At 43.3% G+C, this 23,491-nt stretch overlaps 3 protein-coding genes across 6 annotated transcripts; 1 reads left to right on the plus strand and 2 right to left on the minus strand.

Annotated features, from left to right (window-relative positions):
- Positions 1 to 897: 897 nt before the first annotated feature.
- On the plus strand, positions 898 to 4,667 carry LOC147250316 (ICOS ligand-like). Of its 2 annotated transcripts, none has more exons than XM_086224938.1 (5): positions 898 to 1,274; positions 1,354 to 1,674; positions 2,283 to 2,567; positions 2,641 to 2,768; positions 4,084 to 4,667. In XM_086224938.1, exons 1-5 carry the CDS (start codon positions 1,211 to 1,213, stop codon positions 4,120 to 4,122), a joined length of 837 nt encoding a protein of 278 aa, XP_086081064.1. In that variant the 5' UTR covers positions 898 to 1,210; the 3' UTR covers positions 4,123 to 4,667. The 2 variants fall into 2 exon arrangements, with proteins under 2 accessions (XP_086081064.1, XP_086081063.1); XM_086224937.1 differs by having other exon boundaries at positions 2,641 to 2,817; positions 4,084 to 4,653.
- nit2 (nitrilase family, member 2) lies at positions 4,543 to 10,478 on the minus strand. 2 transcript variants are annotated; one of them, XM_086224940.1, is made up of 10 exons: positions 10,372 to 10,478; positions 10,072 to 10,190; positions 9,162 to 9,222; positions 7,994 to 8,082; positions 7,822 to 7,915; positions 7,658 to 7,732; positions 6,918 to 6,996; positions 6,500 to 6,598; positions 5,169 to 5,224; positions 4,543 to 5,050 (listed from the first exon to the last, which is right to left on the minus strand). In XM_086224940.1, exons 1-10 carry the CDS (start codon positions 10,397 to 10,399, stop codon positions 4,950 to 4,952), a joined length of 801 nt encoding a protein of 266 aa, XP_086081066.1. In that variant the 5' UTR covers positions 10,400 to 10,478; the 3' UTR covers positions 4,543 to 4,949. The 2 variants fall into 2 exon arrangements, with proteins under 2 accessions (XP_086081066.1, XP_086081065.1); XM_086224939.1 differs by having other exon boundaries at positions 9,102 to 9,222.
- A 1,441-nt stretch (positions 10,479 to 11,919) lies between these two features.
- On the minus strand, positions 11,920 to 23,150 carry tbc1d23 (TBC1 domain family, member 23). 2 transcript variants are annotated; one of them, XM_086224941.1, is made up of 19 exons: positions 23,030 to 23,150; positions 21,601 to 21,712; positions 19,676 to 19,781; positions 18,953 to 19,157; positions 18,740 to 18,863; positions 18,518 to 18,642; positions 18,387 to 18,433; positions 18,205 to 18,308; positions 17,990 to 18,112; positions 17,813 to 17,905; positions 17,533 to 17,703; positions 17,407 to 17,449; positions 17,211 to 17,317; positions 16,979 to 17,121; positions 16,009 to 16,053; positions 15,251 to 15,339; positions 15,002 to 15,137; positions 13,936 to 14,130; positions 11,920 to 13,607 (listed from the first exon to the last, which is right to left on the minus strand). In XM_086224941.1, exons 1-19 carry the CDS (start codon positions 23,065 to 23,067, stop codon positions 13,523 to 13,525), a joined length of 2,091 nt encoding a protein of 696 aa, XP_086081067.1. In that variant the 5' UTR covers positions 23,068 to 23,150; the 3' UTR covers positions 11,920 to 13,522. The 2 variants fall into 2 exon arrangements, with proteins under 2 accessions (XP_086081067.1, XP_086081068.1); XM_086224942.1 differs by lacking the exon at positions 16,009 to 16,053.
- Positions 23,151 to 23,491: the final 341 nt, after the last annotated feature.

Genomic DNA, 23,491 nt, shown 5'->3' on the forward strand with positions numbered 1-23,491 from the left:
AGCAACTATGGAAAACATTCAACTTGTGTTTTTAAATGTCTTTGCACCAACAAATGGAGGGACAGGACGGCTTTTTAAACATTTTAGATGAAACTGTTCAACATTTAATCTGATGGTTTCATGCTTTTGAATGAGAAGGTGTCCAAACTTTTGACAGGTGGTGTAGAACACAAGTTATTTACACTGATCTGTTGAACAGAGAGGGGGAGGGGAAAACGCACAATATCATTTTAGCCCTGCAAATCCAGGAGATTAAAGAAATATACATTTGTGTCAAACTGTTTTGCAGGTTAACTCACAATGTTGTAAGACATCCAGCATTACTGTGAAAATTACACCTACGACTAAATGCAGATCATTACAATGAATCATGACGCTGACGCTCAGTGTTACTGGACAATACAGAGTGTAGAAGTGAAGGAGTCACATATGTAGGAGGCCCTGCCCCTTGCTACCTGTAGCTGTGTGTGTGTGTGTGTGTGTGTGTGTGTGTGTGTGTGTGTGTGTGTGTTTGTACTTGCACTTAGAGAACTGGGATACATATTTAACCAACAGAGTGAGGACATTCTTGGAAAATTAAGACATTTTAGCTGCTCCTTGCGTCTTCAGAGGGCCATCTGAAGGTCAAGACTTGGTTTTAGGGTCGGGGTTAGAATCAGGTTCTGGTTAGGTTTGGGGTCAAGGTCAGGGTCAGGCAGTTAGTTGAGATGGTTAGGCTCGGTTGGGTTTAGGGTAACGGGCAAGGGAACGCATTACGTCAATCAAAGTCCTCACAAAGATATAAGTACAAGGATGCCTGTGTGAGTGAGTGTGTGTGAGAGAGCGAGAGAGAGAGAGAGAGAGAGAGAGAGAGAGAGAGAGAGAGAGAAACCCAAAGGAAGTTTAACAGGTCGGACCGTCCCTCCTGACTGCTCTGCTGATGGGAACTAAGCAACCTGCAGGTGTGAGGTCACTGGTGATTGTTCTCGCGCTCCGGAGAAGACGGGAGGGCGCAGGCGGGCACAACAAGCCGAGACACGACACACAATGAATTCCTGCTCAGTGAGGAAGTGAGGAAACATGACACACGTTAAAGGGCAACAGCAATGGACGAGAACGTGAATGAAAGCGTCTCAGAGGCGAGTTTTTGACCTGTCTTTGTTTTCCTGAGCGTGAAAAAAGTGGGACTTTTTTTTGCGTCTTGCGTGCGCAAACGTGCCTCCGGTTGGCGATGCGGGTGGCACTGTGGCGCACGGGATTGCTGCTCTGCTTGCTCGGTGTCTGCGCCTGTGTGGGTAAGTTGACCGCCTATTCACGATCAATTTTGTTGCATTAATTCACCGTTCCTGACGTGTGTCCTCACCTGCCTTCCAGAGGAGTGCGTGCTCGGCATCGTCGGCCAGCCTGTCTCTCTGCCCTGCTTTCACGCGGATCCTTTCCCTTTTGTTAATTATTCCATCGAGTGGAGGAGAGACGGCGAAGTTGTGCTCAGGTCTGTGTGGGTACAGGCGGCTAATGTGGACACGTGGAGCTTTAACAGCGTCGCTATGTCAGCTGATGCTCCTCTGACTGGAAACTTCTCTCTGGAGCTGCCAACAGCTGAACCCAGGGAGGGCACGGTGCATTACAGTCTGTCCGTCCGTTCGCAGGGCAATCAGAGCGTCCAGCTGTGCTCAGTGTGTCTCCAGACAGCAGGTCAGTGTCAAACACACAAATGGGACAAGAAAACCCCGATATGGCAAATCCTCCCGATGAGGAGTGGGTGTGTGTCAGCGTGGGGCTGGTATTCACACCAGGGCAGACATCCTCTCCTCTCCTCTGCTGTGTTTTCAACAACTGGAAATGAACAAAAACCACGACTCCTTCGCGCTGTTCAAGTGTTTTTGAGAATATACAAAATGTGAATGTCATATAAACGTGGTTTTATAAGGCGAATATTGACATTGGTGTGTGTAGCCTACAGTCTATGCAAGATCCTTCTGCACACGCAGCAGTACACAAATAGACCTTCCTAGCGTCTGACGAGCAGAAATGTTTAAGTACCACATATAAGTGTCAATTTAAAAAAAAATGACATGACCTGATTGCATTTTGAGGGTTTGTGCGCCGGAGGTTTCCACATCCGGCTTGTCTACCACAATATTTGTCATGTCACAAATCCGCCGCTGGAAATCACTTGTTTGAAAAGAATTCACTGATGGATGTGAAAACCTTCAAGTATGAAACTCAGGGTCGATCCAACTGTGGGAACAAATAGACGCGTGTTGTTGTCCTAACTAACACCCCCCGTGTGATGCCCACAGCTGGTTTCAGCTCTCCTCTGCTGCAGAGGGAAGCGGCAGCGCAGGGCAATCAAAGCGTCTTCGTGTGTCACTCCAGCGGCGGCTTCCCTGAACCTGCAGTTTACTGGCTCATCGATGACGTACACGAGCCCCCCGAGGGCTCCGTGAGGACCCTGATCACACCCCTCCCAGACTCCCACCTCTACAACATCACAAGCTACCTGACACTCAACCTCTCCTCAGACTCCAGGGTGTCGTGCTTCATAGAGAACGTTCCCATGAACAGCACCCTGTCATCGACGGACAGTGAGTGGAGCGTCTCAGCTGCAGCAGTAAGTCTCCAGCCCCTCACTCATGTCTGGCTCTTCTTGGCGCTCAGATGGACGGCAGGACAGTCCGGTGGTGGGCCGAGCGTCGGAGGCCATGTGGATGTTCAGCACAGCTCTGTGTGTGGTGGTTGGGGTTATGGTGGCAGTGGGCGTGGCCTATCAGATCCACCTGGACAGGGTGAGTAAGAAGAAGAAGACGCAATATCAACAGAGCCGTCTAGAAAGAGGTGAGTCAGGTGAGAGGTGACGTCATGCTTCTTCCATACCAAAGCTGCACTTGATTTCTCCCTCAAGCTATGACATTCAAAGGGGCACGCCAACTTTTTGAAGCTGAGAGCTACTTCTTGAGTACCAATTAATGTGAAGGGCTACCAGTTCGACACACACACAATATATATATATATATTGTGTGTGTATATATATGTGTATATATATATATATATATATATACAATTTGTTTTTTATCCATATATAAAAACCCATTTTATATTTAGATAAATCTGGTACAGGCCTATTGACATTTTCAAATTCACACCAATATAAGCGTGATTAAAAAATAGAAATATGAAAAATTAGATGCAGCTCACTGGTGAGTGGCGCAAAGGTATTTTTAGGACCGGCCCGCGGGGAACTCATGTGGTCCTTGCGGGCGACCTGGTGCCCACATGCACTATGTTGGTGACCCCTGGCTTAGAACAATGAGTGCGAGTGGGAAGCAAGTGCTGGCATACCTCTGTCAGAAGTAATCAAACACACTTTAATTAATCTAAAGGTGTGCATAATATCCTCAATTTAATAAAAATTCAAATTATGAAGCATTGTAATTTTAGGCTTCTGTATTAAAAAACTCCTGAATCCATGACGTTTCCTGCTTTACCGAAGAATCCAAAGGAGGATTTGTATTGGCAATCCCTGTTGAACTCCTGAGTCACATGACTGTACCATGCAATAATGGGTGGTACAGGATTTATCATTTCCCTTTCTTCCTCTTTTCCGCTAAATACTTGAATAATTGCACTGAGGTGCTGTTGTCGTCTGCTGTCGTGTCAAAATGTGAGACTGAAAGAGCAGAGAGCTTTAACGTTCTAATCTGAACACAATCGCCCCAGCAGCAGTTTCACAGGGAGGAAAAAATATGGTGACCCCTGGATTATCGTTATTACCTTGATGTGGACCAGCCATGTCACGTTTAATCAGCTTCTGGAAGAATTAATGTGAATAGCAACTTCCAATTGGAGAGTTTATGTTCTGCTAAATTACAATATCAACAATAGCTGGGGATGGTGTGATGAGTTAGGAAGAAGGAATGATGTGTATCAGGGTGAGCTGACGTCACTTAGTCGTGATAAAGCAACATATGAGGAAATGAAACCTTTGGTGAGGAGATGGAGCTGTGGACACTACACCTGGAGCAAGAATGACGTAGCTGGCGTGCTTTTGTTGTGCCCCCTGAAAACAGTTTGCTGCGACTGAAATGACTTTGTCGTCATCAGGGTACAGAAGACAACATCTGCAGAGGGAAGATGAGATGATAAAGTTTCAGCCAATAGAGACTGACGTGTGAATCAACTGTCAGGTTTTACACCTGAGACAAAAGGACACTTGCGACCTCTGCTGAGAAGGTCATGCTTCCAGTGGCGCCTGCCTGCCAGCAGGATTACACAAAAACTATGGAGGAGGAGGAGCCAAGGAGGAATCCATTATACTTTGGGTCAGATTTGTTGAACATTACATTAAAAAAGCCTTTTTTTAATTATTGGGTTTGGCTGGCCAAGGATATGTGCTCCCAAAGGGCACTCTGGTTTCTTTTTTTTGTGGCGGATGATTTCCTGCTCCTGCTGACCAACGACCCCGCTCGCCGCGTCGTTCACTTCCTTGAATGTTCCTCACACTTTATTGGTGACTTGGTTTAATAAAAAAAACACACAAAAAAACGCCCGAACCTTAAACTCTTTCCCGTCATGTTTTTAATAACCACAAAAGAATGATGGATTGCACATTAGTTAATCGATTAAATCTTCAAGGAGCCAAAAAGAGCAAAATGTATTAAAGATTAAAAAAAATATGATGGATTCTTTTGATGTTTTGATAGAGACATTCAACTGAATGTTCAACTACCAATAACATGAAAGAAATCAAAATAGGGACACAGATTTCAGGCAGACAGACACTTTTACTAACAGAATCTTGTGCCGAACAGCTTCTACACCGAGCCGTAGCAGGACCATCCGGCTCTGTGAGGCGAGCTGTGTTTTTACGCTCAAATCAAGTCCGTCAATTAATGAGCAGCTTGGTCTCCGTCCCTTGGCTGCAGAGGACGACGTGGCAGCAGATTCGTCACAGAGCTCGTGTCTGGTGTTCAGGGTGATGTTTCCTGCACACACGTCACTGTGTAGAGGTCGTCGCGCCGCTGGACCGTGATTGGGATCTGCTGACGGATGTCCTCTAAATACTGCAGGTCTGGGAACGGGAGACAACAGCAGAAACACCTATTCACCTGTAGACAACCTGTAGCTGCACAATAAGCTGAAACTACAACAGGAGCGACTGTGACAGCCTGCAGAGACAAGCAACTCACCGATATCAGCGTAAATAACGGCCTCCTCTGCTCCAGCCTTGGAGATGACGTCTCCCCTGTTGCCACACAACAGACTGGTCAGATGACGAGTATTAAGAGACACTCGGAGAAAAATGAGTGTCCTGCGGGTTTCAACAAGCTGACACGAGAAAGCTGATCCTGATTTCATAGTTATTTCACAACCATCCAGGCAATCAACTGTGATGAAAAATAACAGTCTTCTCCTTTTTAAGTCCTGGAGTTAAAAATGAACATTTCTGAAAGTGGTCTGTGTCCAAGTGGTCCAACAGTCCTTGTTGTTTTATCACATATATATTTTACATATCTGCCCAAACACACACGTACCATTGAACTATTAGAGGCACACGCCACGTTTAAAAACATGCTCATTGTCCACGCTCTCCAGAGCCAGACAAGAAGATAGGGACCCTTCTCTGAGCTGGGACCCACAGAGGGCTTCTGACTGCTAGTTAGCTTAGCACAATGAATGGTACTGGATGGGAAGTGTTAGCATCCCTCCTTTAAACGTTGGGTATACCCTTCATGAGAACAGTCTTTGCTTTTATTAACATAACTAGAGTTCTGCATAACATTCGTTAAGAAATAACAATTTTAAATACTGAGATATTGTAGTTCTGGAAGCGCACAGGAACTACTCTCCTGACTGGGGAAAGTGATTTGACAACACTTCAAAACTGGCCAAACATTTGTTGACAACTAAGTGAGAGAGCACTGTTTGGATGGAATGGAAGAGTGGAATATAACTACTGGACAAACCAAGATCCTGACCCTGACATTTCTGACCCAGAATATTCGGTGCAGGACACACAGAGGTATGCTAAACTGCCCATCCACTAACATTCACGGTGCTAAGCTAGCTAGTGCTCAGTCAGTCTCTGTGGGTCTCAGCTCTCTAATGCGCACACACAGGAAGGAATGGTGTGTATCTTCATGTCTGGCTCTGGAGAGGACAGTAAGCATGATTCCCAGAAGGCCAGAGGCTCATTCCTTCAGGACACGTAGAGAGAGGGTGCAACATAAGGTCTATAATTCAGATTATTCATTTTAACACTGAGTAATGCAGGAAACCTGAGGGAGAGACATATCAACTCAAGCTCAGTTTTGAAGTACTTGACTTGGTATTTAGTTCAGTTCAGGAGGACACATTTTACTTCAACTTGTAAATGATGGTAAACAGCACCAGATCAGTGGGCTGAGGCGGTCTGGCTCTTCACATCCCTCTCTAACTCCCCTCTCCTGTCTTTGGCTGCCAAGTTGTTCAATCTGAGTCGGTCTGATGACACGGACCACAATTTGTCTGTGGGTCTTACCAAGGGTTTACTACAGTGCTGTGGCCCCACGCCACATACGAGGCGCTCTCATCTCTGGCGGGCGACGCTGTGGCCACATACACTTGGTTATCAAGCGCCCTGCAACAACAGGAGGAGAACACTTACACTTTGATGGATGTCAAATTACAGGCAGAGAGATAAAAGTGAAGTTCAAAATCCCTGCAGCTTGATGTGTAATCAACAGTCAAATACAGCTCTGACTGAATCTTCATTGTGAGGGATGATGTATCTACAGGCCTGGAGCTACTTCCTCTCCATGGTCTCTCCTCCTTAGTATTACATCACTCCTGTTACATATTTTATGGTGGGCTCAGTTCCATAGTTTCAAGTATGGTCTCGTTGAGTGAGGTGAGTCAACCAGTAACGGGAAAAGTGATGCGTCTTCTGTCAGACTGACCTGCCCCTCTGCAGCAGTTCCCAGTGAGCTGGACCGGTTGTCATGTTGAAGGCTCCAGGGTAGACCAGCAGCTGGCAACCTGCACACCAAAAGGACCAACGCATCCTTTAAAAGGATCTTTTTGGGACGTACACTTTTTGTCTGTCCTCCCCAGACCTAGACTTAGAGGTAGAACCCCACCTCTCCTCTGTGCTGCACTTGAGAGCTGAGACCCACAGAGACCTGCTGACTGCTAGTTAGCTTAGCAAAATGAATGGTAGTGAATGGGAAGGGTTCGCATATCAAAAGTCATATCGATAAGATTCAGGATCTTCGTTTGTCCGGTCGGCAATGATGAATCGGGGCAGCTGCTCTTCTAGCCGTCAACCAAGGTTGAGGCTGAAGTCAAATTAGACTTTTGAGGTGCTGCGTCAAATCACTGCGCCCTTCAGGAAAGTAGTTCTGACTAAGTCTGATCCTAAAATGACAACATCTTATCATATTAAACTGTTGTTACACAACACTAGTTATATTAATGCAGGCAAAGACTGTTTTGGTGAAAAGTGTACGACTATTGTTGGAAGTATGCTAACAGTTCCCACCCACTACCATTCTTTGTGCTAAGCTAACTAGCAGTTGATTGACCTCCCTAATCCAGGACAGAGGAGAGAAGGGTGTCTATCTTCCTTTCTGGTTCTGAGAAGGATAATAAGCATTATTTCCCCAAAAGTTGTTGTGTTCCCTTAACAACAGTCACTTACCTCTCCGGCTGTAGAGCTGCGCCAGCTCAGCAAACCTCATATCGTAGCAAATCCCCACACCGACTTTGCAGAACGCTGGAGGAGAAGCATTTCAGTAAAAAACAACAACAACAACAAAACAGTTCAATGCGATGCAGCTGCCGAGAACAAGTCTAGAAACATACGTGTTTCAAACATCGACAGACTGTTTCCTGAGGTCAGCGTCTCCGACTCCTGGAAGCGGATTTTGCCCGGAACGTCGATGTCAAAGAGGTGAATCTTGAACATTGTGGGATGAAGAGAAACACTTCAGTGGGAGTCTTTGAAATACCTCAGGCGAGTTGATGCACCACGTACCTTCCTGTGTTTGAGGATGAGCTCTCCATCAGGCCCAAACACCGTACAGCTGTTGTACAGCTTCCCATCATCTTCCTCAGGGATGGAGCCTGGAGAGAAAGAAATCCCAAGATGACATCCTTAGATGTACCTGACCATCCCACATACTTCCTGCTAGCATGTCCAGACTTCACTTCATTCCCTGTAGTTATGACACAAGTGTTGGTATTTGTCAAGTGAACTATTCTTTATGCTGGTTCAGTCATGAAAACAGCGTCCCTTCGCTCAAGTCAAGTGTCTAACTATCACAGGAGGATGTCTTTTTTTATCCCCTGATGATGGAGACGGATCCTGATCACCTACAGCTTCATTTTTGCAGACACAGTTCCATGACGCTCCACGTTACTGACGCACATGTTCGTTACCGCACATTCTCTGAAACGTCTGTTTACACATGAAGAACTAACAGAGAAATCTTGTCAAAACTGACCTCTTCACAACTTATTAACATTACTGACAAGCTACAGGATTTGATACACAACAGAGACATGTCTCCAAGTCGGACCGCGTGTCCTCCAATACTCAGGTGTATGTGAAGCTAATTTCAAAGACTTTTCCAAAATAAAGCCATGAATTTTTCCAATGTTTCCAGGCCTGGAAATGTCTATTTTCAAATTCCGTGTCTTTTGCTACATGAACCCTGTCTTAAATTACAGAATGATTCCACACATTCATGTAATATGTCACACATGTTCTAACACACAGTGTCGAATGTGTTTCTTAGTTTGACACGAGCGGCTTCGGTGTTGTTGTTTGTTTATGATTGTTTGTCTGTTTGTGTTGGGACTATGTTTAAAAAAAAAGGGACACAGGAAGTGAGATAACCTAGAACTGGCACTAAGGTATTAAGTGGAGAAGGTGTAGGAATTAAGAAGCCGATGCTTCTCCCTGCTCCTTTTCAAACATACAAAGTATCAACTGAAGTGCTGAAGTGTGATTTATATCATTCACGTGTTTGAAATAAAGCCTTCATTCATTCATTCATTCAAGATTAAACAGCTGCCAAAAAGGAACGTCTACAACATGATACTCGGTACAATATGGGGCGGTGTACTGCGGCCCTTCTTACCCCCTACTAGATACACCTGGCTCTCCTTTGCGGTCTCTGACAGCACCTGTGTGGACTCGCCTGGGATCCTCTCAGCGTACTCAGAGAAGAAGCTGGTTCCATAGGGAGAGTTGAAGCATTCCTGCAACAACATCATCGGTTAGACAGCAGGAAGCCATTTGAGGCGTGAATCTTTGAGTTAACATTGGCACATTAGTACTGATTGTGATGTCATGATTATCTACGATTCAGTTACTTTCGCTGGAAAATCAAGTGCCCCTTGAATTCACCGCAACAGAGCGAAAGCATCTGTACTGGCAAGGGAACAGTGGATTGTAACTTGGAGATTATAATCATTTGAGATTAAGCCGAACTCTTCCAAATTTTCTGGCAGGAATTAAGTGGGAAATGCTTATTGTCCTTGAACAGTTGGATCATTCATTCATTGGCCACAGTCAGCTGTGGACGCGTGTGTAGCTGCTTGAGTTCAAGTGCACCTGACTGCAGTACGCAGATCGGGGCTGGGCTAAATGTGGGCGGGGCAAAATGTTTGACTCCGTGGTTCCGAATAGTTAGGGTTAGGCATTAGATTGAGAGAGGTTAGGTTTAAGCATAGGTTCTGAATGGTTGCAGCAAGTGTGCGGAGTCAAAGGTTTAGCTCCGCCCACATTGAGCCAATCCTCGATCTGCGTACTACAGTCAGGGCTAACCTCTTAAAGTCTCTGACTCCACAGTTCTTGTGGCGACAAACGTAGGATTACACATGACACAATATCTAGGTCAGCCCATACATGTACAGTGTGACATGTAGTTGGAGTAATTCTGGCGACAGGCCTGCTTGTATACAACCTGCCAGGTAATGTCAAGAACTTCCTAAGGAGCACGTTGGGTCACAGCGCCCCCGCCCCCCTGGCCAAAAAAATATAAAAATTAAAAAAAAATTCAGCGGGAACACGGGCCCCAGCCTCCCCCACTCCCTCCTCCTCCTCACCGGCAGCAGCACCACACGGCTGCCCTGACCTGCCGCCTCCCGGACCAGCCTCCGCGCCCGGCTCAGGTTGTCCGCTTTGACGCTCGTCACCTGCAGCTGCACAACAGCCAGACGGAACTCTGGGACAAGAAGAGACCATGGCAGTGTTTTTGTTTCCAGCTGGAACAACTTTATAACAGCGGAGCGTGTCGGGAAAAGACAAGAGCTGATATTATTAGACCGTAAATGCTGTCAGTGAGTCTTCAGATGCGCTACTTAGCAAGAAAAGACGGAAGACACGGTAGAGACGTTTGTACCTACTGGACATTGCCCTCGCTAAGGTAGACATGAATGCTTCAGGGAACGTTACTGTTTAGCTTCAGTGCAAAAAGCAAAGGACCTGCGTTTCCCAGCTTCTTGACGGTTGCTTTCAAAATAAAAGTTTTTAAATTTACTAAATTGTGCCACTTCGTATTTGTGACAGGAGAAAGACTCAGACAAAAATAGAAAATAATAATAAACGCCGACAGATGTAAATGATCTGTCGTTAATGACTCCAACACTTTTACCCGAGCTTCTGTAAATTTAAAAACCTTTAATGTGAAATATAAAGGAACACTTACGTCATGAGGGGGCGGGTGCTTTGCTGCCAATCCAGATTCAGCGCGAGAGTGAAGTGAAGTGGAGAATAAGTGTGTCGTCACGACCACAAACGCATGGAGCGTTCTCAAAAAAAAAAAAAAAAAAAAGAAAATTAAAAACTTTTTTTTTTGGCATTTTAACAATAAATTTAGCTTAAACGGTTCCTAGCAGAACAGTTATTAGCAAAATATTAGCGAATACATAAAATATATCGGTGCTCACCTTATGTTTGATTGCTGTCCTAAAAACTTTACCAATCACATCTTTCAAACATTTAAGAAATAATTTAGTTGACAGCAGTGAATGTGATTGCCGCTCGGAGGCATACTCACAATATGATCAAAAATATACATGTGAATATAAGCACAGAAGTAGTGAGTAGATAGAAAATCTAAATTTTGAGGATCAGCTGTGTCTGCACGACGGGAGTGATAACCTTGGAACACAAACAAAATGGGAATTTGACTTAAGCATTTTCAGAGAAACCATCCATCCCTCCATCGTCTCCCTCTTCTCCTGTTCAGGGTGGTGGGCGTGGAGCCTATCCCAGCAGCCTTCACCCTGGACAGGTCACCAGTCCATGGCAGGGCCAACACATAGAGACAGACAACCATTGGCTCTCCCAGCCATACCTACAGTCAATTTAGAGTCTGGATTAACCTGGTCCCTCTTGATGTCTTTGGACTGTGGGAGGAAACTGGAGTACCAGAGAGAACCCAGCAGGAACAGGGAGAACATGGAGACTCACACAGAAAGACCCCGTGCTGCAGCCGGGGCTCCACCCACAACCTTCTTGCTGGGGGGCCACAGTGAGGACCACTGCTCCACCCGGCCACCCATTTTCAGAGATTGTTTATTTTATTTCCATGGGCCAAATAAAAATAACAAAATACAAACTCTCAAGAATTCTCATAATATTTCATGGAAGCGTGAGTAAGTAAATTGTAATGGATATTATTTTCATGCAGGTAAAATCCAGCAGACTGAAAATGTTCAGACTCAATGGAGGCCCTTTCATGTTTTAAATTCACATTTGTAAAAAATAAACTGAGGCTTAAGTTTCCCTGCTACCTGAAATATGACACGTGCATATTGATTTTCTATTCTAAAATTTAAACCCACAAAAAAATAGTTGTTTCCTAAAAAAAAGAATAATCTTTATCATCTGAAACCAAATCAGAGCTTTCAACAAGTCCATGCATATGTGACAGTATGAATGAGTGCAAGTGCAGTCAAATAATTTCCATTTATTAAAAACAAACGTTTAGAAAATAATAGCAGTACAGTAAGGTGCAAATTACACTTGAGACATTTCAATTAGTGATGACATCCTTCTCGTGGTGTTACAAAGTCGTGTGAAGACTCACTGTTGAGGATGTTTCAGCCAATAGAATACTGAAAAATATCACAAAATTACAACACAATGCATGGGGTACACAGGAATGCTTTAAGAGACTGGAGAGAAAGAAAGAAAGAACAGAACGGTCTTAAATTCAAGTTTTGGTTTTTGTTGCCGATATTATACAGTAAATGTGCCTTAAGGTTTAAGTCCGGATGAGTTCTCCTCTATTCACTTCTGGAGGGTTCTAAGAATGCATTCCCCTCCACTGGAGCTGACACTTGAGATGTTCTGCTCGACGCGTTACACCCCGGCTTGTCTACCCAAATAGAATTCAACACACAAGTAAGCAAAAACGCAGGTAAAAGTCTGGAAAAAAAAAAAAACAGAGTTGAAGATTAAAGCAGCCATAATGTAAATTGTTGCCAGCGCTGGTGCCAATATGACACGTCACAGGCATGAGAGCAAACTAGTGCTGCTTAGATTACTGCAATGGACATTTTAAATTAGAGATACAGAATGATCGTGTGATGATGCTTCAATCACAGGTTTCCTACCCAACAGTTTTCATCAATCTAGAATCTGAATGGGATGAAAACCACTGAGGGGCTTGTGTTCATCACACCCACAGTCACTGAAGCTCCTCCCTCACGTGACCTGGAGGGTTGTGACTGCTGCTTGACGCCACACCACAAAGCTGCTATGGGACGAGCCTGGAGGATGTAAAAGCAGGGAATCAATCATGTCTGCTTGCTCCGGTACAGAAGGGGGACTTCAAACCATGTGAGCTGGTTGAGAGGCCACCTCAGGAAAACCCATCTATTCTAACTGTCAGGATATGCTTCCAAAAACCACATAGCCAAAGTCTGTGTGTATGTATATATATATATATATCTTTTTTTTTTTTTTTTTACTATCGTCAATCTCCAGTTCAATTTAAGGCTGCCTGCTGGGACAAAACAAAAGCAATAACAGAAACCTTCATGTGCTAGTGTTGATTTTTTTTTCTTTTGCACAATAAGTGACTTATGCTCACTTCCTGACCTAATCAACGACCCTTAAATCAACTCCATACAAAATTCAATCTGCAAAGCATATGATAGAATTAAGATGGTTGGGTGAAACGGGTGGGGGGTCAGTCTTAATTTTAATAATAACAGGTTTGCTGCTGGTCAGTCGGTTCGCTACGTTAAGGCCAGAGGGAAGTTTTCAAAGTGGAATTGCACTCATGTTTTATCAATAACACAGAGACGAAAAAAAAAAAAATTTAACTTAGTGTGTGAGAACAGTGGGAGGACGGCGGAGCACCCAAGTATTTCAACACACGCAGCCCGTCCCACAGTTCTGCAGCCAGCAGTGTGTCTCTGTGTCCTGAATGCAGACACTCAACACTGCGCTGGGTCCGTCCAGGAGGGAGGACACGAGAAGGGTTCACTCTTGGCAGACAGAGACTCTTCTAACAGTTTGTATCATAGTTGACCCCGACCCCCTTTACGAGCTTTCCAGAGCATCGAGGACTCGCATGATCTGCTGCTTGATGACCTTGGTGGCGTCACCAGCGTTGGGTATCAAATACCTAAGAAGAAGGAAGGAGAAAGGAAGTTAGAGGGCCAGAGCACAGCAGATATTTGAGTCAGGTAAAGAAATATTCTCCAAAGCGGTTGCAAACACTTCGACGAACAATAAAGGTTTATCTCACTATTAACCCCCAAGTGCCATCTCTAAATGGGTACTAGAGGAGCTGGCCTGCCTAGCATAAAGGCAGGAATAAACTAGCCTGGTCTGGTTTGTTGTACATCTGAACACAAACCTAAGTCTAAAAACAACATGTGACTTCAATCCCACCCAGTTTGGGTCTTCCTGATCATCATCAGCTTTTAAGTGTGTAACAGAGGCGCGCGCACCGTTCAACTGCCGAGATCTCCACTCCTGCTGAGTTGTTGGTGCCAAACTTAAATGTGATGAGCTCTGGATGCTTCTTTTTGGATGTAATTTTGACCACAGAGTTCAGAGCCTGTCGGGACTGGATGTAGGCAAAGCCTTTCCTGGAGGCGATCTCCCGCAGGCAGTACATGTGTGTCGCTGTAATTAACAAGTGGCTGGAAAAAAAACAACAATCATGGTTTAGTCATTTTTAATGAAATCCTCTTTGAGGCAACTTTTGCAACAAGGAATCATCCTGTCCAAGTCACGTGAGGAACATGTTCCATAAACCACAATTTGTTTTGTTTCCAAAAGAATGTGGTTGCAACAAGAGAGCTGTTGTCATGTGGCTGCTGAGGAAGGAAACTTCCCCGTGAATCTGGGATTGATGCGCAATCCTGAAAACTGTGTGTGACCACAAGTAGTTTGGAACCAATAATGCTTCAATCTTAAACTTCCTGGGCCATATCTATCAATCCAGCAGAGAAAGAGGCACAGATCTAAGTGCAGAAATCCCCATCTGCAGATTACAAAAATAGATTCTCCATTATTAAAACAAGGAGAAGCAAAATCTGGCCAAAAGGAGGGAGTGACCTGTCTGCTCTGTTTCAGCGTCACTAGCCGTGCTTAAATTAACACGTGACCGCAGATGCTTAGAAAGACCTTAGAAGGTCAGAGAGTTCTCAGAGCAAACCTCAGACTCCACCAGGTTGACTGTGCGTCACCGGAGTTGAAAATGTGTGCACAATCTGACATTTTATCCTAGCCTCTGCTCACGTCCAAACGTGTGAGACTTGAATGGAAATGACTGTAAGCCCATTTCCTGTTGTGTACTCATGGTACAGGGCGGCCATGATGGTATCAAACTAAAATACTAATATAAAGAATATTTGCAATGGTCAGAGAGTTTAGATTTTTTAATGAAGGAGGAGGAAATATCACTGAAGTATTTTAAACATGTACTTTAACCTAAAAAAAATATAGTAGGACATTATTATTCAGAGTGTTATCTATCTATCTATCTATCTATCTCACTAACCAACTCACCTGGGGAACATGTGACCAGTTTCTTTCACCTCATTGCACGGGATGTGATGTTTCACATCTGGCTTATTTATCCAGGTCTGAATGTTGACAATCTCCTTCCTGTCATCGTCGGACATGGATGAGCTGTCAATCTCATCTATGGAAGAAGGGGGTATGCATCAGTGTGAGACTGTTCTGTAATTTTTTCATAAATAAAATGCTCATCACATGTTAAATCTTTGGGTGCCGATGTCATCACCCGGCCCGCACCTGTGTCGTACTCCTCTTCATCTCCGATACTGAAGACGGGCTTCACTCCCCGGTAGGGTTTGCCGACACGGTCGCTGCTGCTCACGTGTCTGGAGACAGAAGGCAACGGTGCAACCAAGAGCCAAACATCAGCACTGACAGACACGGTAAGACACAACAATGCCTGAGATTGAAAAGTCGCGTTAAATAACAGCAAAATTGAACACAAACAGCAATGACATGAAGACATGAAAGCCCACTACTGCAACAAGTTCACCTATTCAATGTGAAGAAAGATGTTAAATGAGACATTCCTACTAGTTATCAACAGATTGACAGAAATTGCATGATAATCAGGGCTATCTGTAGCAAATCTTTGTATTTTTTCATCCTTTCCGTATAGCCCTGGCTAGCAAACAATTATGAGATGGAAGTCAAGACACTTAAGTGCATCTATAAGCAAACAGCAGTGAAGCTGAGGTGTTCCCCTCAATACTAGAAAGAGACAACAGCCTTGGTGAGTTGCAGATGTGCAGATGAGTAAGTGATCCTGGCGGCTGAACAGCAGAGCCACGTGAGGTTAGTGGAAGCATGGAGACAGAAAACTATCATATTGTGTGCACTGTGTGAGTTATTCTAGGCTTGAGTGGTAGCGTCAGGGGCGGCATGCGTGAATGTGACACAGGCCAAGTCTCCTACTACCCTGGCTACTGGTACAGGTCTACAGCCAGTGGGCATGCTGGTGACAAACAGCTCAACGTTACTAAGGGAACTCTTACCGATCAGGAATCACCTTCTCTGGCCAGGGCAGATTGAAAGATATTCTAGCATGGAATAAGGCACAAGGGATGGTGAAATATAAATATTTTTAAAAAAGAAGAAGAAAAATTAAGGATTATCCGCTACATGGAGGCTGAAACTAAATTGAAAAATTTGCAAAAAAATTTCACAAACGTTCTCACATTTTAGGAGGTGTAAAGACATAATAATCCTGAAGTTTGAGGGAAATTGAAAAATGTAACATTTATTTTCAGAACATACTGATAACCCTAAAACTCCAAATACACGAGACAGCTTTCATCATCCTAACAGCTGGTGAAAAGACCAAGACGAAACACTAAGTGACTGGATGCAGCAGATTTTTTATGAAGACTGAAAAAACCCTTTTAACAACTGCACCAAATTATGAATGCACGAAGTGCAACAGAATTATGAAAATAAAAGTTGGAAGATTAAACAAACATGGAGCTGAAGGGGCCAGCAACTGTTTTTAAATGCATCCAAAACAAAAAACAAAAAAAAAAGCCAGACAAAGACAAAAAAAGACATTCGTGTGAAGTGATGGAGGGGTAGACATGGTGAGTATGGACTCTACACAAGTTGGAGGCAAGTGAATCCAACTCCTTTTGGTAAAGGTATCCAAGGCTAGGCTATCTAGGCTAATGCTAGGTGCAACAGATATGGTAGTAGAGATTATAACACAGGCTCACAACATATACTCTTCCACCTCCTCATGTTTGAGTCACTCATGTTGTGAGAAATCTGCACATTCAATGTACCCCCATCACACGTTACGATTTTTGTGCCAACTTGCACAAGGAGGTAGGAGAGACTCAGCGCAATTACAAATCTTGTAAGAACTCCCGAAATTCAGAAGTTGTGGAGTGTATCACCAGTTTTAAGCTCAACATCAACACCCCCAGAAAACAAGAAGTAAAGAGGTCTGAAGAAGGGAAAGTGGCTTCTCACCTGTCGACAGGGGTAGAGGTATTCTCAATAAAGCTGATCATCTTCTCCTTTACGTTCACTGATTTGGACTTGAGAGCAAACGTCATTTTGTTCACCAAAGACTTGACACCTTTGCCATCGCCAGAGCTGCCCAGAGACTCTCCCTGTGTTGTTACAATCAGAGAATGATCCATGTAAGCAAGTAGAGCAAGTCTGAGCTGATGTTTGCTCTTCGAGACATCTGGCCACATACATCTGCCGAGCTGAGGCTGCTGTGAGATCCAGATGTACTGACGATCCAATGGACGTATGAAGAGTCAAGGCCCTCGATGTTCATGTCAACCAGATGCTGCTGCAGGGCTGAAATCAGACTCATCTATGTGAATTTCCAGCTCTTCACGAAATCCAAACTGACTTAACAATGCATCATAAATTATTCAGCCACTTACCCATGAAGCCTCCTTTAGCGATACTGACATATTCTTTGTTTTTCTATTACAGAAAGAGTGGATCAATTTAGACGAAACAAATCAGTGTGGTTTTCTTCTCTTCTCAAGTGTCTCTGGTCTCTTTACCTGCAAGAAGTGAGCCAAGACCATATTCATGTACATGTCCTCCTCCTCTCGGCCACTGCCCATGAAGCACAAGTGTTCCCCGCTGGCGATGGAGCCCGACTCCAAAGACTGCTTCTGTGTCTCCAAGAGGGACTTCACGGAGAGTGCGAACTCCGATGGGTTCTGGAGCATCTACAGGAAGTCATCAGACAACTATGCTACACATTCAACTTCTCCAATATTAGGTTATCTGACTGCACAACAACTAAGTGGATTTATTACAGCGTTACCAAACACTTACCAGGTCTGAGTCTAGGTGAAATGCAGTGGACAGGTGCCCAGCGTTGTACTGCTCAGCAGGCCGACAATCCACCACAAAGAAACGCACCCCATCCTGAAGAATGAAATCTATCCTTATCTTCTTTTGCTGAGTTAGTTTAAAATGCTGTGTTACAGGTGAGTGGAAAGTGGTGCTGACCTGTTGCTGCTGGTTGGCCTGCAGAATCTCAGGAACAGATACAGGGAGACACAACGCCTGACTCAAGTCCGTGTCCTCCTCTTTCAGAGCCACCAGGCTGCTCCCAAACAGATTCTGGTGCATCTACCAGACAGCAGAACAAGCAAGAACAGCACTTTTATCCAATGTGTCCTCTTTGTTTGCAGTCTTGGCTCCCTAAAATACTAATTCTGTACCTTTCTGAGTGACAGTGGGGTCTTGCTCTGGTAATACTGGGCCAGAGAAAACAAATCTTCTATGTCCTCAGCTTCCAGTAGAGAGGGAGATGCCTCGAGCATTTCTGTGAGAGAGAAAACATTGCTCATGTGACGAGAAACATGACATCAAACAGATAAAAAAAGACAGAAAGCAAACTTACTGATGATGTCTTCTTTGTTGCCCCCCTCTTGTGCAAGGATGGTTTCTCTGAGGGTAAATCAAATCACAAGTCAATTTTTCATGGAAGTTGTCCAAGTACCTCCTGTGTAGCTTCCAGTAGTGACTACCTACTTGGCATTGACAAGGATGATAAGCATGAGGAAGAAGATTAGGAAAGGGTCAGCCTGCTGGAGGTAGGAGTCCCACAACGTCTGAGTGACATCAGGCGGACAGTGGCTGGAGAACAGACTGCCAAGCTGGGGAATAAAGACACACGTGTAGATTAATCATCCGTGAATGATGGCGACCTGCTTTTACTTTGAAACGCAAAGATGAACAGAAATACAAACAAACCCAGTTGATGGCGTAGGAGTCTGGTGTGATCTTTTTGGTGTCCAAGAAGGAGCAGAGCTCTGGCTCGTGGTACTGTAGCAGGAGTCTGTACAGGTGGAAGGGACGCCCGTTTGCCGCACATTCCCTGAGCGGACAGATTTGAAACATATTACAAACCATGACACAGTGTCTAAGTAGAAAATGAAGCAAGACGAGAGCACTGCGGTGACTCACCTGGGGATGTATTTGTTCATGACTGCATAGAAGCAGTTGTAGAGGTCACTGCGGGGGAGCCGAAGCCCCAGGAGTGGTTTGAGCAGGTGCGGCCAGCTCAGCTCCGGCATGAAGCTAATGTTGCGAGACTTGCAGTAGAAGGTGATGACTGACTCAACATCGGACACCATTTCAGTTCTCTCCTCCTCTGATGCTTCCAGCTGGTCTAATCACAGGAATCAACCCAGGGAGTGAAACGTGGCATTCAACATGAAAACCCTGAATGGAATCCCTTTCATCAGATGCGTGCTATTCTGAGCAGTACCAGGACTTGTTGACTTTTCAGAGGAGCAGACTGACTGAAATCTAAAATTAGCACAAAAACGTCAAGTCTCCTCTCCTGCAGGTGAGTGTGTACGTGTGTGTCATGTGTTCCACATCAACATGATATGCAGCCTCATCTGGAAGTGTTTTGGAATCAAAGCTGTGTGTCCATAAAAAGCTCTTTGGATAGTTAATTACTCAATGTGCTTAAACTAATTTCACTGGTGTATCACGCATTGTTCAAGAAGCATCATTTAATTAAAACAAATGAAATCACAGTTCCACAGTTAATAGGATTAAATAATCCAACCATTTCAGAATGCAAAATCAATCATTGAATGATCATTCCTTTCTGCCTTCTTTGGAGCCAACGGTGAAATTCTCGCATTAAAAGAATTAGTGCCACATGCTTGTACTCACCAATGAGCTGCTGACTGCGGTTGTGAATGAGAGTCTGTTCGGGTAAATCCAGGACCCCGTCCCAGGGAAAAAGGCTGTCTCCCTTTCCGGAGACATTTAGAGCGATCTGCCAACAAAGAACAATTCAATTACAGCTGAATGTGCAGCAACTGAGACTGGTCAGCAGGAGTTGTTGTCAGCGACTCAATTGCTGCTCCACCAAGTAACCACTCATCTTTAAGAAATGTGGCTGAATGGATTAACATGAGACTTAACGTGGACCAAGGGCCGGCTTGGAGGCAGAGTTGCCGTCTAGCAACCAAAGGGTCGCTGGTTCGATCTTCACTTCCCCTGGTATAGGAAATGGATGGCTGGATTAATTTGGATTTAACAGCACTCTACTGGTCCCAGCAGGAATATGCTTTAGTTCTTTATCTGGTGGAAATGATGAGCTAGACCAAGGCTCGTGCCTTCAAAGGGAATGGGCTCAATCAGCATTAACTCCTTAAAAAGGTCCCTCACCAGACACAGATGTTTATTAGCTCACATCAGCATTGATGTGAACAACTAACCCATGTGGACGTGATCATTTGCCACCACTCACACACAATGAGGGGTTTGGGACTCCACTATCCTCTATGATGGAGGCAACTGAAGGTGGTAACTGCTGCGTGAAACACTGGCAAATCTGTCTGCATCCAAGTTGAGTGAAGTTTGAGAAACAGACAGGCGTTTTAAACTAGTAACAAGAGAAACACTGTCACTGCCCTCCTGCTGTTGTTGGGTAACTGGTTTCTGGTGTGCTGCCTGAGTGAGTGATTGTGTCCATGACATCGAACTTGACAAACAAAAATGAAGGGAACAAGAAAGCAGAAGGGCAACTCCTTGTCTACATGAAATGGGAGAGGGGTCAATCGGCCAAGCGTTAGTTGGAAGCCGTGTTCAAATACACAGGAATTATTGAAAATAAAACAGACACAAACAATAAAAACAAATGAAGTTAGAAAAATGATGTGATTTCAAAAGCATTCAGTGTTTCCAGAACAGTATGAGTAGCCTTAGTTGTTGCCATGTTTTGAAAATCAACCACAAGTCCAGTCATGTCCAGACGAAGGATATATAAACAAACTTAAATCATTGAGATATTTTATGTGGGTTAGTGTCACTATTTTTGATGATGAATGCAATATATTTGCTATCATTTCACTTCACTGCCAAGTCACAAAGATAATTGGACAATTACTGAGCCTTCAAGTAATCTGAAAGAGCCAAAATGAGAACCAAAACCAGCAGTAGTTCACTCCTTTTTTCTCTTCTTAAATTGTTTTGATCAGCACTTTTATTCATTTCATACAATTAAACAATACAACTAAAAAAAATTCTAAAACAAAAAAGTAAAAGGGAGAAAAACATTTGCTGAACAGCCCTCAAACATCACATTGAGAGACTTACTGCTTTTTTTTTTTATTTTGGAGGCATCGTTTGTGGTGCTGTTTGATTGAACTGGCTTATCCTGAACCAGGTGTTTAATGTTTTATCCATCACATTTTTGTAAAATAGTAGGAACGCATCTCAGTGGAGTATTCAGTAAAACTAGATGTTATCATCCTCGTTGAGGGAGGATTTGTGACAGCCTAGGGTTGTTGTACCTGTTAACTTGACGTCACAATTATGTGGATTCATACACAAGTGGAAGCTGTCAGTGGAGTGGGCGTGTCATTAAGACACACATATGTTTAGTATGTGCGGATTGTTTTTCAGGTTTGTTGACTTCTGAGACTCACCATCCCATCAGCAGTGGACTAATTATAGCAGCAGCACTTGTGTCAGGTCATACAGTTTTTATTGATGAATGTCACTTTTATCATCAGATTTGTGGAATTACAGGTTGCAATAAAAAAAAAGCATCAGGGAGGGTTTCTCTCTGTAGTTGTCACATCTCTCACCTTCCACATCTTAGCCCTGTGTTGAGCAGATGTTTCCTGGTCCTGGATGATGCTTCTCTCCATCTCCATGTCAGAACCTCCAGAATCCAGAGCCTCAGCTAGATCCTGGTCCCTGAAGAGACAGGGAGATCACACAGGCTGAACATGGTCTCTTTGAGTATAGATGTGGTTCAATTTTAATATAAGTAACCAAAATAAAATGTTATCACGTGTTAAATTTGACAATGCTTGGAAACAACTGACATAGTCTCATCATAAATCTATGATTGTGATATCTTGTATGTAATCAGATTTTTAATTAATACACTAAATAATGGGTTAAAGCTAATTATGCTTAACAGGTCTGCCAAATAATTCAACAGAAATATTGTTTTCGATTAGTCACTGAAGGGAATTTCATACAAAAGGATCAAACAATGAATGTTTGCTAGGGGCTTGCGATGGTCTATTTTATCACACGTGTTTTTAGATACATAAAACATCAGGATTTCATATTCAATTTTTTTCTTTTACAACAGTATAAATCCCCATATACTGTGTCTTGACAAAAGACATATCACAAAGAAGCTGCAACTGGTGAATATTTGATCATTCTACTTGGAAAAAAAAGAATTAAAAGAAGAACAGTTGATCAACTAGTTGCAATAATTCTTTGAATAACAACTTTTTTTAATTAGAGGAAATGTTCCTCTTTGTTTACCTGTGTGATTACTTGAACAGGCACCTCTACTGTTATGTACAGTTAATCAATACCATATTAAATTAATGGCATTTTACGGCAATAGATATCTTTTTTTTTGTTGTGCATGTGTCGCACACCAACTAAAAGTGACAGAGGAGACTTTCCCATCCCAGTGAAACATCCTGAAACATGATAACGAGTCGAGGTGGTTGATTCGTAGCCCAGCTGTTCAAATTTAACTCGCCGTCCAGTAATAAGCTATAAGCTCCTGTACCGCCCTCGTACCTATCCAGGTACAAACGGAGGTTTTAGGTTGCGCTAATTTAGATGTTAATTGGATATGAACTGTAGTTGAAATTGCAACTGGAACAAACACCACCGCTATAGCTAAGTTAGTTGTTAGCTAGCGGTTTTGCCGACGAAATTACTAATATTTGGTTAAAGGTGATGAACCCATAAAAACTTAACTACGTCGTTTGATAAATACCCTCCTGGGTCATTTGTGTGAGTGTCCGAGTCTCGCCTTTAAATCTTGAAGAACCAATTTAGCTAACGATTAGCTGGCTAGCCAACGAGCATAAACGATAGCAGTCTGGTATTAGATTAGCATTCAGCAGAGCAGATAAGACACGTAAACTCGTCTCTGGTCACTATACATCACTATGTGTCAGAGGACGGCAGTAAAAATGTTTGACATTCCAAAAAAAAAGTCTCATCTTATGTAAATACAAAATCAAATTGTCTCACCAACTGCCTTGAAGAGCTTCCTCCACGGCCTCCGCCATTTTTGAGTTGACGGAGACACGTCAAATGCCGTCAACACCGCGCATCTGTCGCGAGATGCTGTTGCTGATTGATGGGCAACAATTGTCAACAAAAGACCACTCCGATATATATATATATATATATATATATATATATATATATATATATATATATATATATATATATATATATATTCATATATATATACATATATATATTTATATATATATACATACATATATATACACATACATATATATATACATATATATATATACATACATATATATATACACATACATATATATATATACATATATATATATATATATATATATATATATATATATATATATATATATATACATACATATATATATGTATAGAGAGAGAGAGAGAGACCATGTCCATGCATGTAAGTAGTTGAGGAGTCATATGCTGTGT

Source organism: Aulostomus chinensis, chromosome 14, assembly GCF_037954235.1.
Source record: "Aulostomus chinensis isolate RoL2024-O1b breed Wild chromosome 14, RoL_Achi_v1.0, whole genome shotgun sequence".
Taxonomy (NCBI): Eukaryota; Metazoa; Chordata; class Actinopteri; order Syngnathiformes; family Aulostomidae; genus Aulostomus; species Aulostomus chinensis.